Genomic DNA, 14862 nt, shown 5'->3' with positions numbered 1-14862 from the left:
CGCACGTCCACGACCACACCCTCACACTTGCAGCCAAGCTATTACACTTAGTCCCAGTCGGGCTGCGGTACCTCGCTCGGCGCCGAGCCTTGCCGCGAAGCGTGCACAGTGGAAGACCACATGGAGCGATCATAGTAGGACTGATACATGTGCGCCCAACCGCGCGCTGCACGCTCACGGTCCGCTGCTTGCCGTTCTGTGTGTGCCGGTACGGGTCTGCTCGCGGGCGCCACATCATCATCCATCCCCAGCGCCACGTATTCACTGCGACAGGCATAACAAAACACGAGTCAACAACCGGGCGCAGCACCCTGGGCGTTCGACAGCGGCACAAGACAATCCAAGAGGTCGAGGTAATAAAAAAAACAAAGCGCATGCAAGCTAAGAACACATACCCATTTGCATACTGCGAGCGCTCGCCTGGGCCAGCACGCGTGGCAGCGGGCGCCATGGATGCCATGGCGGCTGGAATTGGTCGCAAAGCCGCCGCTGATGCTTGCGCACCATCATCGGAATGCTCAATCACGGACTTTTGAACATGTGACTTGCTCTGCAAAATGCAGTCCATGGCTTCTTTACAGAAGGAGCCAAAAGCAGGCTCGTCTGTTGAACCCACAACGAGAGGATGGGCGCCGAAGAAGGGGCACCAAGAACAGCGAGGAAAGCACAGAAATTAGCAAGACAAAAAACAGCAATTTCATGGCAGGTAAGGACCAGGTTGTGAGCACAGAGGCATGGGGCTATGCTACAGGGTTTGTGGCCAACTACGAACCAGCAAGGTAAGCTTCCTGCTTGTGGTACATATCGACAATGCGATCCGCATAGGCCGGGAAGCGCACAAAGAGCATGTATGGGATCAGGAGTAGCCCGAAAATTTCCTCAAGCACCACGTAAGCTCGAAGTTGCAGAAGCTTGGAAAAGTAGACGCGCGTGCTTTCATTGAGCGGATTGACATTTCGATCGACAAAATCGTAAAATTGCTTCTTCATCAGAGCAAACGGCGTTCGGGGATCCATGTTCACATCGTCGATGCTCACTTGCGGTGGGGCCATCGATCGCGCCACCGCCAACAGGCCACCTTGTGCACCGGGTCACAACAAGATCACAGGTAAGAGGCAAGCAGAGCTAAGCACTTCGAGGCGGGCAGTGTGCGGCGCTTATGCAGCAGTGCGCGGAACAGGCTCGTTGTTTCGGCACTGACCGATCGTGGCAAACCACCACGCAATGGAGCGGTTGGGTGTCAAGTCAACGCGAAGCAGCAAATCCTCATCAAGGACATAACCAAACAGGCTAATGATGACAAACAGGCCACCAAGCACAAACACGAAAAAGCTGCCGGCATGGAGACAAAGCGCGGTCGGACGAATAACACAGCACAGGTGAGGACAGAAGACGGGTGCGCCTCTGATTGACGGCCACGGGCCAGTTCCGCAGGCCAACCAATCCTTAGCAAAACGCAAGTCGATGCCTTTGACCTCTTGGACTGGTCGGATCAAATGAATGCAAGCAGGCAGGGTCTCCCATACCGTGCCACGATATTCCAGGTGTGGGAGACAAAGGAGCGCAAATAATTGCAAGTGGGGTCATAGGCCGCGCTGAGGCGGCGGTGCAGGTAGTGTGGAAGCTCATTGTACACGCGCATGTCCCAGTGCGCAAACGGTGTCCACTGGCGGGCTGCTAAGTAGCCTGGCTGCTTTTGAATGAGGTCTACGCACACAACCAGGAGGTGCCATGGGGAATCAGATAAAATGTTAAACGAGTGCCTGGGCCGGCTCAAGGCAAGGGCAAGAGCGTGCGCACGGACCAGAGTGTCCAAAGCAGAACATGACGAAGCGATGAATCAAGAAAAGCGGGCAGAGAAGGATGTAGGCTATCCCGTAAAGCTATTTGGATATTCGCCAGCAGCAGCAGCCACCGCAGAAGCAGACAGCACAAGGGTATAAGCAGAAGGTAAGAGAGGCAAGAGAGGCGACGGTCACGACCAAGGTCTGGGCAGTTTCCCTCGCCCTCCTGAGCGATCAAACATGCTTACGCGAAAGTAGTATCTGAGTTCACCGGCAATCTGGTCATGGCTCTGGACATTGCGAACCTAGCAATAAAGCGCAGAATACGTCAGGCATAGCAGCCGGCTCATGCCAAGTCAGACACCGCCAAGCGAGACACCGAAACCAACCTCGTCTCGGAGACGACGGTGCTTGTTGTAGAGGACACCATTGATCACTCGGTGCGCAGCCCACTGCAGCGAGGCAGGAAGAAAATCGAATTCGCCCACAAGGGGTAGCTGCAGGCTGACATCCACCACTTGGTTCTTGTACATGCACAACAAAAAGTTGTCGTGCTGAAGGATGATGGACACAATGTCCATTACGTCCAGGTTTCTATCAGCGCGGCGGCATTGGAATACCTGTGAGCAGCAGCTTTGATTGCAACAGGAGACAACCGGGGGAGCACGCAAGCAAACGGGGAATAGCTCACTTTTTGATGGCGCAAAATTCATGAGTTTGCTGTGCCAGCTCGACGGCGTACACCACGTCCGACCACTGCGGGAGAGACGCGCGCGGGGTGGGCGGCGGTGAGCCTCTTGACCCGCCCTTATATTCACATGCCTCTGCTACAGGCCAGGGTGCTGCGTGAATCAGGGACGTACTGGCATGTGTTGCAAGCTGGCGTCGGAGATACGTAGAACCTTGGTGTAGAGCATCTATCATGGGGGGCGGAAGTGCAACAAAGCGACAGGCAGAGCATGGAGACACGCGTCGACACAGGTGCGCGCAAGCTGGAGGAGAAGACGATGCACACGCTTCATGACACAAGTGACGCACCTTGATCTCGACAAGGCGCGGCACACTGGCAAGTAAGCCGACGAGGTGATAGGTCCACGTGGCCAACAGGCAGGCGCACAAAAAGTACCAGAATCCGTTCAGTCTGAGGGCACCGGCCAGGCCGTGCATGAAGATGGATGAGGGTTCCACATGAAAGCAGATGCGCGTGCGCGGACCAACGATGGCGGGCCTGACCGGTGGAGTCGTCCAAAGTCAACGATGCGGTGGCCGAAGCAGTCCTGTTCAAAAAACTTTGGGTTTCGGACCTCGCCATCTGGACAGGGCTGCCAAAACCGTGCACCGTTGGCGTTTGCGAATGAGCAGGTGGTGCTTGGGTGGCCAGGGTTGTGGTGGCATGGACAATGCGCGCCTCAACGCGCCCACCTGATCGCTCTGCTCGACGACGCGGTTGAGGCCACGGTAGTCGATGCAAAAGGCCAGAAAGACGACGAGCAGAAACACAAAGGCCACAATCCTAACCCGCCAGCCCATGCCCGGTGCCATCGGGTTGAGAGAGGGGAGTGGGCGTGTATGAGATGTGATGCTTGTACGACGTCAACAAGCAACACGACCAACTCTTCACCAGCTGGCCACCCTCACCCCCAAAATTTATCGTGGTTACGGTGCACCATGGGGCTTACAGCAAGTCCGTGAAGCGACGCAACAGGATATTGACGAGACCACGTCCACAGTAGTACTCGTAGATACGGTTGAAAAAGGAGGTGAGGTCCGACTGCACGGTCCAGTTGGCAGTGAGGAGGCCGCAACAGTACGTGCTTGAGAACACGACTTCATCGTGCTCATCGGCGCCATCGGCGATGGATACTCTTGCAGCGCCATCGGCGCCTTCTGCCTGGGTCAGGCGCTGTGTAAGGTCTGAGTTGGTGTCGCGCCGAGCGCGTGACGAGCCACCACCCATGGCACCGCCGTTTCAGATTTCACTCAACGACGGAGCCCTGCTGAGCTGTGACACCCCAACAACAACAACACAAGCACAAACGCCGTCAGTCAGTCACAGTCAATGCCACACCCTGTATCCTTGAACGCTGCCAAAGATGTGAGTACCCTACCCGCGCCAAATGCAATGCCTGCCCGTTCCCCTTGCCCCTTCCTGCCCCCATTTACCACGGTGGCGCTGCCACTTACCTCTAACGCGCGCGCGCTCTCTCTCTCTCTCTCTCTCTCTCTCTCTCTCTCTCTCTCTTGTGACGAAGATGCTGAGATTATAAAAAGCAGAAAGTGAAGAAAGTGTAGTTATTGTTGCTCTTGTAAAAGATACTGTACCACAACTATAGACTTATCGACTTTAAAGTAAAAGTTATTGAAGATATTAAGGAGCCGTATAGGGTTTATTATTGATGAATGGACATGGTTTGTGAATAAAATAGTAATGTTATTGTTGCTATGTTTTGTGGTTGAGGCTGAAGGTTTTTGGGTTGCTGTTGCAGTTATGAGCCGCGTCATGAGCAAGGCACAAGCACATATCACAAGCAGGACGTGCGTTTGAGCCAACTTTGGGGCGGGGTCTGAATCACGAGCCGGCTAAGCCGGTCAAGAGGGTGAGGATGCATCTCCCTCTCTCTGTGGTGTCGTGTGAGAAGATCTACGCGCTTGTCTGTGGCGTCTCTGTGCAATCGCGCTGCCGTTGGGCCATTCGGATTGACACATGTAAATCCGGTTCCTCTCGATGCCTTGCCAATTCTCGCGCAAAAAACGTGTTTGCTGGCCGGTTGTGGAAGCGCTCAAAGCGGGTCAATTGAAAACATGGTAAGAGAACGGCAAGAGAACAAGACAACATCACACGCCATTCAACACCGCCTGGGTGCTTGGATCGTGTCGCGGGCGGGGCGTCGACACGCCTAAGTCCGCATGACAAAACACAAACAAGCACACGGGGGGCAAGAAGGAGCAAATCAAGGAAACATTTTGAAAAGCGCCACAAGACCAAGCGGCCGTCAACAGCTCGCTTGCGGGCGCGAGACACACACTTGTATTTTGACACAGGCATGAGAGCCAACAACGACAAAAAACAAAAACAAAATTGGGATGACACACGACAGAAATAAAAAGGGCTTGACATGGGTCAAGCTGGGCGGTTTATGGTCGAGGCTTAGTTTTGGCCGTTGCCGGCGCACACTACAAGCAAATACAAGCAGCCAGGCAACAAGAGTGAGTCAACATCGGTATGCCACAACCAAGGTGCGCACCGACATGAGCAGGCAAACAGTGGGGACAACTTACGTTCAACGCCGGCTTCAGCGCCGGCCTTAGCTTTGAACTTGCCCCAGTCCTTGACAGTCTTGTCGCGATCAAAGTCATTCATATCACGGGTGTACATGGCATCAAAGCCATCATCCGAGTTCCATTTGCCGCCATAGCCTCCCACGTGGGCCTCAACGCCAGCCTCACCGCTCCAGCCACCCTTGCACGGGTTGCGGCCCGGCATGTTCTCAGGCGTAAAGTCGTAGCCACCAGAGAGCTCACCACCCAATTGCGCCGGGCCCGCGTTAAGCGAGCCATAGACTTTGCCGTAGGCCTTCATCTTGGACGCCTTGGCATCGCCAAAGAGGTCAATGTCCACGCCACCGCCAAAGCCCACGTACTTCTTCACACAGACAGACGCCTCAAAGCCGCGGTCACTGTCGTAGTCGGCGCAAAATTCAAAGCCGCTGCCAAAGATAAAGCCGGCCTGCAAACCAATGCAGAAGAGGCCGAGCGGGTCCTTAAAGTTCACTGGGTCGTTGAACACGTAGGCAAACAGGTTGGGCGAGCCACCGCCAAAGACCAGAGGGTCCTTGGCGCAAAAGCGACCAACCACGGGGTCGTAGTCGCGGCGGAAAAAGTTGACCAGGCCCGTTGCCTCATCCGCAATACCACCGGCGAAGCCAATGGGCAGGTCAAACGTGCCCGTCTCGCTCTGCAGGTGACCGTACGCGTCATAGGTACGCGCGAGCACGACCGTGCCCGAGCTTTCCTCAACCACGGCGAGCGGTGTGCCCACGTGCGTCGTGACCACAATGTAGTCAACGTTGTCGTAGTGAATCACCGCCAAGCGGCCGTTGGGGTCGTGGCGGAAGCGCATGTGCTTGCCCGTGGGCATGTAGATATCTGTCACCAGATGGATTTGTCCGGGGTCATTGTACATGTAGTATGTCACCTCCTCCAGGGGCGAGATGCGCATGATGCGGCGACCAAAGCCATCGTAACGGTAGCGCACCGTACCGGCACCGCTTGGCAGCGTTGCCGAGAGCAGCTCACCGCGGCCCGAATAGGCCAGGGACATGCCACGCACACTCGTCAAAAAGCCGTCCACGTCCACGGCGTATGACTGGCCATCAACCGTGAACACGGCATCGTCGGCACCATAAGTAGCCGAATGCGCGGCACCGCGCACGTTCCAGGCCACGCGGTTCCCGTTGACGTCGTAGCTGTACGATTCAACCTCCGCGCCGTCCTCGAGGACTTGCGTAAGCTGACCATCCACGTCGTACACAAAGGTCGTGTTGACGGTGTTGCTGCTGCCTGGCAGCTGGTGCAGCCAGCCCGAAACAAGATTGTCGCCCTGCGCGTACAGGAGCTCCTCTTGGAAGACGGGGGTGGAGCCCGTGGTCACGTACGCCTTGCGCTCAGCAGGCAGGCCCAAGCTGTTGTCCAGCGACCAGTAGCCCAAGCCGTCTGAGCGTCGCACGGTGAGCTCATCGCGGTTTGGCGAGTAGGTCAGGGGAAAGTCATCCACCTGGTACACCAAGCCATTCGAGTCGCGGTACACACGCGTGTTGTACAAGCGGTTGTTGTTGTAGTACACGTCGTAGTCCTGGACGCGCCACGAGCTCTCGTAATCGAGCTGGTAGTAGCTCGAGACCGAGCCAGCGTCCGTAGTCCAGCGTTGAAGCAATGGGCCGTCCCACACAAAAGTCGACTGCACTTCCTCGTGACCAGTGCCGTAACGCAGCAGCGAGGATGGGCGCGCCAAGCCGGGAATGTAATCCAGGTCCAAAAACTGATCGCCGTCAATCTTGCGCGTGACCAGACCACCCTCGCTGAACTCGTGCTGGATGGTTCGGCCCGAGGGCAGGGTAATCGACTTGATCTTGTTATCCAGACGCAGCGTCTGCATCATGACGTGGTCCTCTGGATCAGTGTACGTGTCCGTGTCCTCACCAATGTGATCGGCGTAGCCCATCACGTGGGCGGAACCGCTGGGCAGCGTCACCTGGCGCAGCCGGCCAAGCGTGTCAACGTCAAAAGATACGGTGCGGCCCGAGGGGTAGGACACGTTGCGACGAGCCAGACCAGAGCCCAAATTTTCCTGTGAGTAATGGGCACTGAGTCCACTGCTGGAGACCCATGACGTGACGGCACCCGAGGCGTCGTAGGTGTAGCGCACATAGTAGTTGCCGCGACGCGTCTCGTTGACTTGGCCGTTGGAGTGATATGAGGTCTCAATCGCGTCGAGGTTGCTACCCGGAAACGTCTGCGTAATGGTGCGGCCAAAGCCGTCGTAGGCCATCACAAACTGTCCCAGGCCAGGCACCTCAGAGGTTACCTGGCGGTTCACAACGTCGCGGGTGACGGTGTGGGCCAACCTTCCGGCAATCGTCGTTTGCTTGGTCAGGCTGGTCACCGAGAAGGGGTCGGTCACGTCGGTTTGGGTCACCGAGTAGGCATAGCTGGTAACGAGCGCAGAGCCCGACGGCCGGACCATGCGCTGCTGCGTCACGACGCGGGCTTGGCCCTTCCAGACGGGGTGAGGGCTCACCAGGGCAGTCAAGGAGGACCCATCCGGGTTGTACTCATTCCACGAGCCATCCGGGAAAACATCCGTGATGCCAACACCACCGTGCTCGTTGGTGGCCGTTGTGCGGGTGCCCGTGGCGCTGGAGAGCGGTGCGAAGGAGAGCTTTTGCACCTGAAGCTCGGGCAGCGTCACCACAATCTGATACTCGCCCGTCTCGTTGTTCTGGCGCCGCGAGAGCTTGGTTGTGCCTCCACGCGGACCCGAATCGGCGGTCAAACGGCCCTCCGAGTTGTACACGTACGAATGCAAGCGACCCTCGGCGTCAATCTGTTCCTCGAGCAGACCGTCGGGGATGCCCATGGGGGTCATGCGATAAGCAAAGTAGTAGGAACGATCGTTGGGCTGGCGGATGGTGCGCAAGTAGCCCGATTCATCAATCTCGACATCCGTTACCACGCCGTTGGCGGTAATGCGTGTCAGGCGACCCGTGGCAGCATCCCGGGCAAAGACAATCTCATCGCCAAAGGCCGTGGTCAGGCCCGTGAGGAGCTCGGGGTTGGTGGCGTCGTACTGGAAGGTCAGGATGGGCTGGTTGGTAATTGTGCTGCGCGTGGTCAGATGGCGCCCGTTGTTGTCAAACACGTAGACGAGAGTGGTTCCCATTTCGGGAACCGCGAGCTCAGTACCGTAGGCAAAAGTGTCACGCACGCCGAGGGAGCGGATGGCACGGTTACCCTCATCGGCCACGTAGACGAGGCCACGGTGGATGGAGACATCTGCGGGTGCCTTGAAAAGGGCCGCATCGGGGGCCTGCGTGCCGCCAATGCCTGGGCAGCTGGAGCTGCTGGAACTGCTGCAGAGCGAGGTGGAGCCGGCCAGGGTGCGGATCATGCCCTCGGCCGTGACCTCGCGCACGCGGTACATGCTGGCTTCGACAAAGACAACCGTGCCAGTGGCAGAGATGGCCAGGCCGCGCGGATCCTGCAACGGAGTGAGGGCGGCCACGGTCTCGGTAATGCCAATCTTGTCGTCCTGGTACGGCTCGGCACGTTGTTGCGAGTTGGGCGGGTACCCGGCCACCACCTGCATGAGGTTGGCCGAAGTGATCCGGTAGATCAAGGCGGAGGCGCCGTCCAAGATGTAGAGCGACTCCTCCACAGCGCTGTAGGCCAGGTAGGTGGGTTGCACCAGAATGGCGTCGGTCAGTGGCACGTCCGGAACGTAGGCCGGGAGCATGCCCTGCATAAACTCGGTAGCACCGACGTGGGTACCAATGACACCGTCGGGGGTCACGTGCACGATGCGCGTGCCGTCGGCAAGGTAGATGTCACCGTCCTTGAGCACCGTGAGGCCCCGGGGCATCATGAGAGCAGCGTTGACGGCGAGGCCACCGTCGCCGCATGCCCGTGCCTGCTGAACAAGGTCCGAGGGGTCGCATGCCTCACCCGTGCCGATGATGGGCTCGAGCGCGCCGGCCGAGGTCAGGCGGAACACCTGACGACGGCTAGGAATGGACACGAGGAGGTCACCCCAGGTCGGGTGCACGGCCAAGTAGTAGGTGGACGTGGGCTCGCTACCAGGGGGGAACGTGTAGGCAATGGTGACGGTGCCGTTGGTTTCGCGGCGATAGATGACATTGTAGTCGCCGATGAAGAGCGAGCCTGAGGGGTGGTGGGCCACGGACGTCGGGCTGTAGAGGGAGGAGGTGTTGCCCTCGAGACCACACTCGGTGCAGCTGGTGCTGCGGCGGTTATTGCCACCGAGAATGGTCGTGGTCACGCCCTTGCTGGCATAAAACTGCGTGCGAGTGCCGTCACCGCGGTGCAGCATGCTGGTGCTGGGGTTGTAGCGGTGGTGCACATCGAGAGACCAGCCGCCCATCTTGAGGCGACGGATGTCGCGACGGCCCTGCAGCGTGCCCTGATACTCGTTGGAGACGGCAATGGTGCGGTTGGCCATTTGGTTGGCCGTACCTGAGGTGCGGCCGCTGGGCACGGTAACACTGCCCGAGAAGCGGCCAAAGGCCGCGGCAAAGTTACTGCGAGAGGGGTAGTAGGTGAGTGGGTAGGTGTACTGGCGTGTCACGGTATAATCGATCTGACCGAGCACGAGCGCGCCGCGGTTGTCACGGCGGTCCCAGACGAAGCGCGCCTTGAGGTTGGGCTTGCCCGAGTCAAAGGTGCGGGAAAATTCGCGACCGGCAATTTTGAGCGTGACAATGACGCCAAGCAGGGAGTCCGGGGGGTTGGCCGAAGTCGCAGGCACGTCGATGGCCACGTGATAGCCGGGCATGCGGTTGCTCGAGTAGACGAGGTTCATGTTCGAGCCAGCAATGTTGATGGCCTCGCTCAAGGTCTGAGTGCTGGGGTGGATGATGGAGCCGGCCTTGGCGCAATCCGGGTCTTCGGGATTGTCATCGTTGTCCTCGGGATCATCCGGAGGGTTGGGGCACTGGGCCGGGGAGCAGCCATCCAGCGGGGGCCCGTAAGGCCAGTTGCAATCCCAAGGCGTGGCGTGGGGGACCAGGACACGCCAGATTTGAGCGCCAGCACCGTAGAGCTCGGCCAGGCGTTGCTTCTCGGCAAGAGAGATCTGAAAGTGGCTCTCGAGTTCCTCGTCGGACAGTTCGTCCACAGCGGTGGGGTTGCGGTGCGCGTTGACCTGCTGGAAGGCCTCGTCATCACAGCCGGCCTCAATGTCAGCAGAGAGAATGGGCTCGGAGGCAATGTCACCAAAGTCTGCGGCGTTGGGGCGCAAATTCAGGACGGCCGTGTCCACGCCGTTGACCTTCTCAATGCGGACAATCTCAATGACGCGACCGTCAGATTCCGGCATCCAGGCCTGGGCTTGGCGGTTGTAGGAGCCCACGGGCACCACCGAACCCACCGGGAAGCCCAAAAAGTTTTCCGTGTAAAAGGGGACGGGAGAACCAAACTGGACGTTGGTGTCGCTGTTGACGGTGGCCTCGTCCAAGCTAATTTCCACGGCGTAAGTGTAACCCGAGTTGGCGGGCAGCTCGGAGGGCATGGCTTCGGGGCCAGCCGAGCCCACGGTAAACTCGGTGATGCGCAGGTTCATAGAGGGGAGCGTGGAGTTGGTGCCGTCCGTCATGTTCTGCACGGTGGCCGTGTTGTTGCCGAAGAAGAGCATGCGGGCGGTACGAGAGCCCGATTCGTCTTCCACCGCATCACCAGAGGCAACGACGCTGTCCTCGCTGCTTCCCGTGCCGAGCTCGACCTCGGTCTTGATGTTGGAGACGGGCTGCATGACCACAGCCGGGATGATGGTGCGTTCGTTCTCTGGGATGTAGGGCGTGCGCTGGGACTCCATAAAGTCGTCACGCGCAAAGCGAATGCTGAGGTAGCCACCGCCGTTGACAACCATGTTGAAGGCGCCGGTGGCGGTGGTCATGGTGTAGCCAAACTCCGGGTGGCCCAAGATCTGCACCTTGACGCCCGTGACAGGAATGAGGTTGGTATCAAGAACGGTGCCAGTCACAAGGGCCACGCGAGCCTCATCCAGCTGGCTCGTGTCAACCTCCATCTGGGTGGCCGAGTCACCGTCAACGAGAGGCCACCACTGCTCGAGGAAGGACTCCTCCTCGATGGGATCGACTTCATCGATGGGCGCGGTGAGGTTGACCTTGGTGACTACGTCGTCGGCATCAGGGACCGTTTGACAGGAAGGGTGGTCCTGGCAGGCCGGGCTGGAGCAGCAGTCAGCATCGTTGCAATCGGTGACGCGATCGTTGTCATTATCAATGCCATCGTTACAGTTGAGTTCGATACCGGCCTGGCAAGCATCACCTTGCCAGCCACTTTGGCACTGGCAGCTCCAGATGGCTGTCTCTGAGTTTTGTACACAGGCGCCGTTGCCAGAGCAGTCCTTGCGACAACCTTGCACATCACAGTATTCGCCGTTCCAGCCCGTGCTGCAGACGCAGGTATTATTGGAGCAGTAGCCGTGGTCACCACAGTCCAGCGTGCAGCTGATCTCCGAGCAGGTCTCACCGGTAAAGCCGTCGTCGCAGTCACAGACGCCACTACGGCAGACGCCGTGATCGCCGCAGCCAGCTAAGCAGATGCGTTCCTCGCAAGCGTCTCCAATGTAGCCCTGTGTACAGTTGCAGATACCGGTGGTTTGATCACAGGTGCCGCGACCGTTGCAATCATCGGTGCAAGGCACGAGCAGAGCGTCGCAGGCACTGCCGGACCAGCCCTCGTCACACTCGCAGGTACCATCAAAGCAGTAGCCGTTGCCAGAGCAATCGTTCTCGCAGCTCTTGAACACAACTTCACGGGAGCAATCCTCGCCGTCCCAGCCAGAGTAGCACTATATGAAAAGGAGGCAAGCAAGCAAGAAAAAGAAGAAGAAAGGTGGATAAAAAAAAGAGGGCATCACGAGGGCATGAGTTTCAAGTGATGGTGCCGCACAGTCCAACGGGATGGGTGGCTGAAAATGCCTGCCCCCAACAAAAATCAAGCAAGCCACGGCATGCGAGGCGACCCGGTCAAAAAGGCTAGAAAAGGGGCGCGCACCTCGCATTGAGTGGTTTCCAGGCAGCGACCATGGCCCGAGCAGTCGTTGAGGCACTGGGCTGAGAGCTCTGAAGACCAGTTGCCACCTTGGGAGTCGGTGACGGCTTCAACGCCGAGGTTGAAAAGGTCAATGTTATTAGCTTCGGCCATGTTCAAAATCTGGGTGACGACGGCGCCGGCGTCCTGGGAAGTGGAGACACTAATTTCGCAGACAAGGCCATCATTGTGGGAGCACCCCTCGACGGCGAAGCTGTCATCCGGGAAGAGGAGGTCGATGTTGGCGAGAAACTGGTCAAAGTCAAAGTCTTCAAGGGGACCCAGGGAGTCGCGGAAGCGCATCCAGACCGAGTCGGTGGTGTTTTGGCAAGCATCGCCAGCAAAGCCCGGGAAGCAGAGGCACGAGCCTTGAGTGCCACAGAGGCCCCGCGAGTTGTCTGTGCAAAGGCCGGGGCATTCCTGGTCACATGCGTCGCCAAAATAACCGTCGAGACACCAGCAGACGCCCTTGGCTTCGTGACAAATGCCGTGCGTGCAAAAACCGGTACCACAGGGGACGGTGTCTCCTGTGGTGGTGGGAGCAGGGGTGGTGGTCGGCGGGGGTATGGTGGTGGGTGGTTTCGTGTTTTGCGAGCTGGCTTGACTGCCTTCGGAGCCGGCCGAGCTGGCGGTACCGTTGGTAGCGTTACCGGAGGAACCACCACCGGCGAGGACAATGACAACAATGAGGGCAAGAATAATGGCGAGCAGGATGGCAATGATTATGTAGAGGCGACCGCGACCCTTGTCGTTGCGGGAGGCATTCGTGCCGGGGGATTTGTCCATGCCATCATCGATCTGGAAGGGAGCAACTTTGTTCGAGGCGCCGGCCTTGCTGCTACCGGCGTCAGGGCTGGCATCAGGAAACATGTACTCGGCGCTTTGCGTGGCGGGCCCGGCAAAGTTGTGGGTGGGGTCGAAGTACGTGCCGTTGTCGCTGTTGGTGCCAAAGGCGGTCGTGGCGGCACCGCCAAAGCCGGAAGGGGCATCAAGGTCTGCATAGGCGCCCTCTTCGTCAGCATCCCCACCATCAAAGAGCGGGTTGATGCTGGATGCGTACGCAGGGTTGGACACGACCGTCTTGCCTGTCGAGGCAGGCATGGCAAAGGGCTTATTGAAGCCTAGCGGGCGACGAACAAGGTAAGGATGATGGTGAAGGTGGGGAGCCGCATCAAGGCCAAGCATGACTGATGGCGGATGGGGCGAAAGGGGGGCAGGAGGGAGGCGAAAGAGGGTCACTGAATACGCACCGTAGAGGGCTTCATCGTCAGCAGCATCGAATGGATCGGGCTCGGCTGAGACGTTCAAGTAATCATCGTTATCCCCGTCGCTGTCCATGTTGGCGGTTGCGCGGTGGCGCGGGGCACGAGGCGTGTGCCAACCGTCTTGAGGTCCCGGTACGGTGGGGCGCCTGAGCGAGCGGGAGAGGATCGGCTGCCCTTTTACACGAGGAAACAAAAAGAAACCGGTGAGTTGTGATCAGCCAGACCAACGGCGTTTGCGGCGCGATTGTAGTGGAGAAAAAAAAAAGTGCCACCCATCAACGACATGCACATCGGCTGAACCAAGCCTGGAACGAGTTTCCCGCGTGTGCCCTTGATCGAGCGAATGCATTTGACACGCGCGCTGCCGTTTTGACCCAGGCAGCCGTTCTTCTCACTGTCCGTTCATGTTTATGTGTGTAGTGTATGTGTGCGCGATACCTCAACTTAAAGGAAATACACCTTGACGTGTGTGTACGTGTATGTGTGTGTGTGTGGAAGCAAACGTCAGCATTATTTCTGCCGAAGAGAAAGAGAACAAAAGAAAGCAAGAAACCGCTAAACAAAAGAACAAAAGAACAAAAAGAACAAAAGGATACTGCAACAAAAGAACAAAGGAAGAAGAGCAAAAAAGAACAAAGAAGAACAAAAGGGAACAAAAGGGAACAAAAGAACAAACGACAGGAAGACGGAGCGGAGGGCGTGGGACAAAAGAATTGAAAAGAATTGTTGACAAGTTGTTGTAGTGAACACGTTCTGCGATTGTGTATGGGGTTCAAGCTGTAAAGGGTGTTGCGCATGTGCACGCAGGTGTGGCAAAGGCAGTGCCAGCAGAACGAGAAGGAGCGTGTGGCTCGTTTACTCGGGGCGAGTGGGGCGTCTTGAACGACGCCAAAGTGCAACACGTTCATGGTGCGTGATATAAACAACGTCGAGTTGGCGCCGATTCTGCGCTTCGACAAGCCAGAGAAGCTAGGCGAGGCGCAAGTGCTGACCAGAGACCATGCGCAGTCCGCCGTACGCTCCACTTAAAATTCAAGGCTTAAGTAGAGATGAACCTCCCACGCCGAGTCTTGTCAGAGAAGTCCCCAAGGGCTGCAAGATCAGAAGCTAGGTTCTGAAGGTGGTTCGGGAAGTGGTGTGGGTGTTGTGGGGTAAAAGCTGTCCTATCCCCCGCGACATCGCCTTGCTGCTTTGAAGTCAGCAACTTCTTGTCTTTCACAGAGAGAGGGAGGGAAGTGAGAGAGGGAGAGATGGTCTGGCTGAGGGTACGGGAAGAGAGGGGGAGATGGAGAGGGAGCAAGGTACCCAATGGCGGTGAGAAGTCAGGTGTGCAGCGCCAAAAACTCATGCCAAGAGCAGAGAAACGAGACTACTAACGAAGAGAGAGAAGAGAGAAGAGAGAAGAGAGACTACTCAAGCAGAGAGAAGAAGAGAAGAAGAGAGAAGAGAGAAGAGAGAAGAGA

At 57.8% G+C, this 14862-nt stretch overlaps 2 protein-coding genes across 2 annotated transcripts; both read right to left on the bottom strand.

The window, feature by feature from the left end:
- Positions 1-47: 47 nt before the first annotated feature.
- On the bottom strand, positions 48-3314 carry MONBRDRAFT_28955 (uncharacterized protein; the record flags this gene model as incomplete). The annotated part of the gene is made up of 12 exons (XM_001749363.1): positions 48-264; positions 396-603; positions 773-1078; positions 1202-1332; positions 1527-1707; positions 1805-1883; positions 2033-2089; positions 2174-2378; positions 2476-2540; positions 2648-2701; positions 2823-2925; positions 3124-3314. The coding sequence occupies 12 exons, from the start codon at positions 3312-3314 to the stop codon at positions 48-50; spliced, it is 1797 nt and encodes a 598-aa protein (XP_001749415.1).
- A 1618-nt stretch (positions 3315-4932) lies between these two features.
- Positions 4933-13472, bottom strand: MONBRDRAFT_28954 (uncharacterized protein; the record flags this gene model as incomplete). Its single annotated transcript, XM_001749362.1, has 4 exons — positions 4933-4958; positions 5064-11892; positions 12099-13255; positions 13385-13472. 4 exons carry the CDS (start codon positions 13470-13472, stop codon positions 4933-4935), a joined length of 8100 nt encoding a protein of 2699 aa, XP_001749414.1.
- Positions 13473-14862: the final 1390 nt, after the last annotated feature.

Source organism: Monosiga brevicollis, genomic scaffold (genome assembly GCF_000002865.3).
Source record: "Monosiga brevicollis MX1 MONBRscaffold_30 genomic scaffold, whole genome shotgun sequence".
Classification (NCBI taxonomy): Eukaryota; class Choanoflagellata; order Craspedida; family Salpingoecidae; genus Monosiga; species Monosiga brevicollis.
The sequence above is the reverse complement of the archived record's forward strand: the minus strand, read 5'-3'. Positions and strand labels throughout refer to the sequence as shown.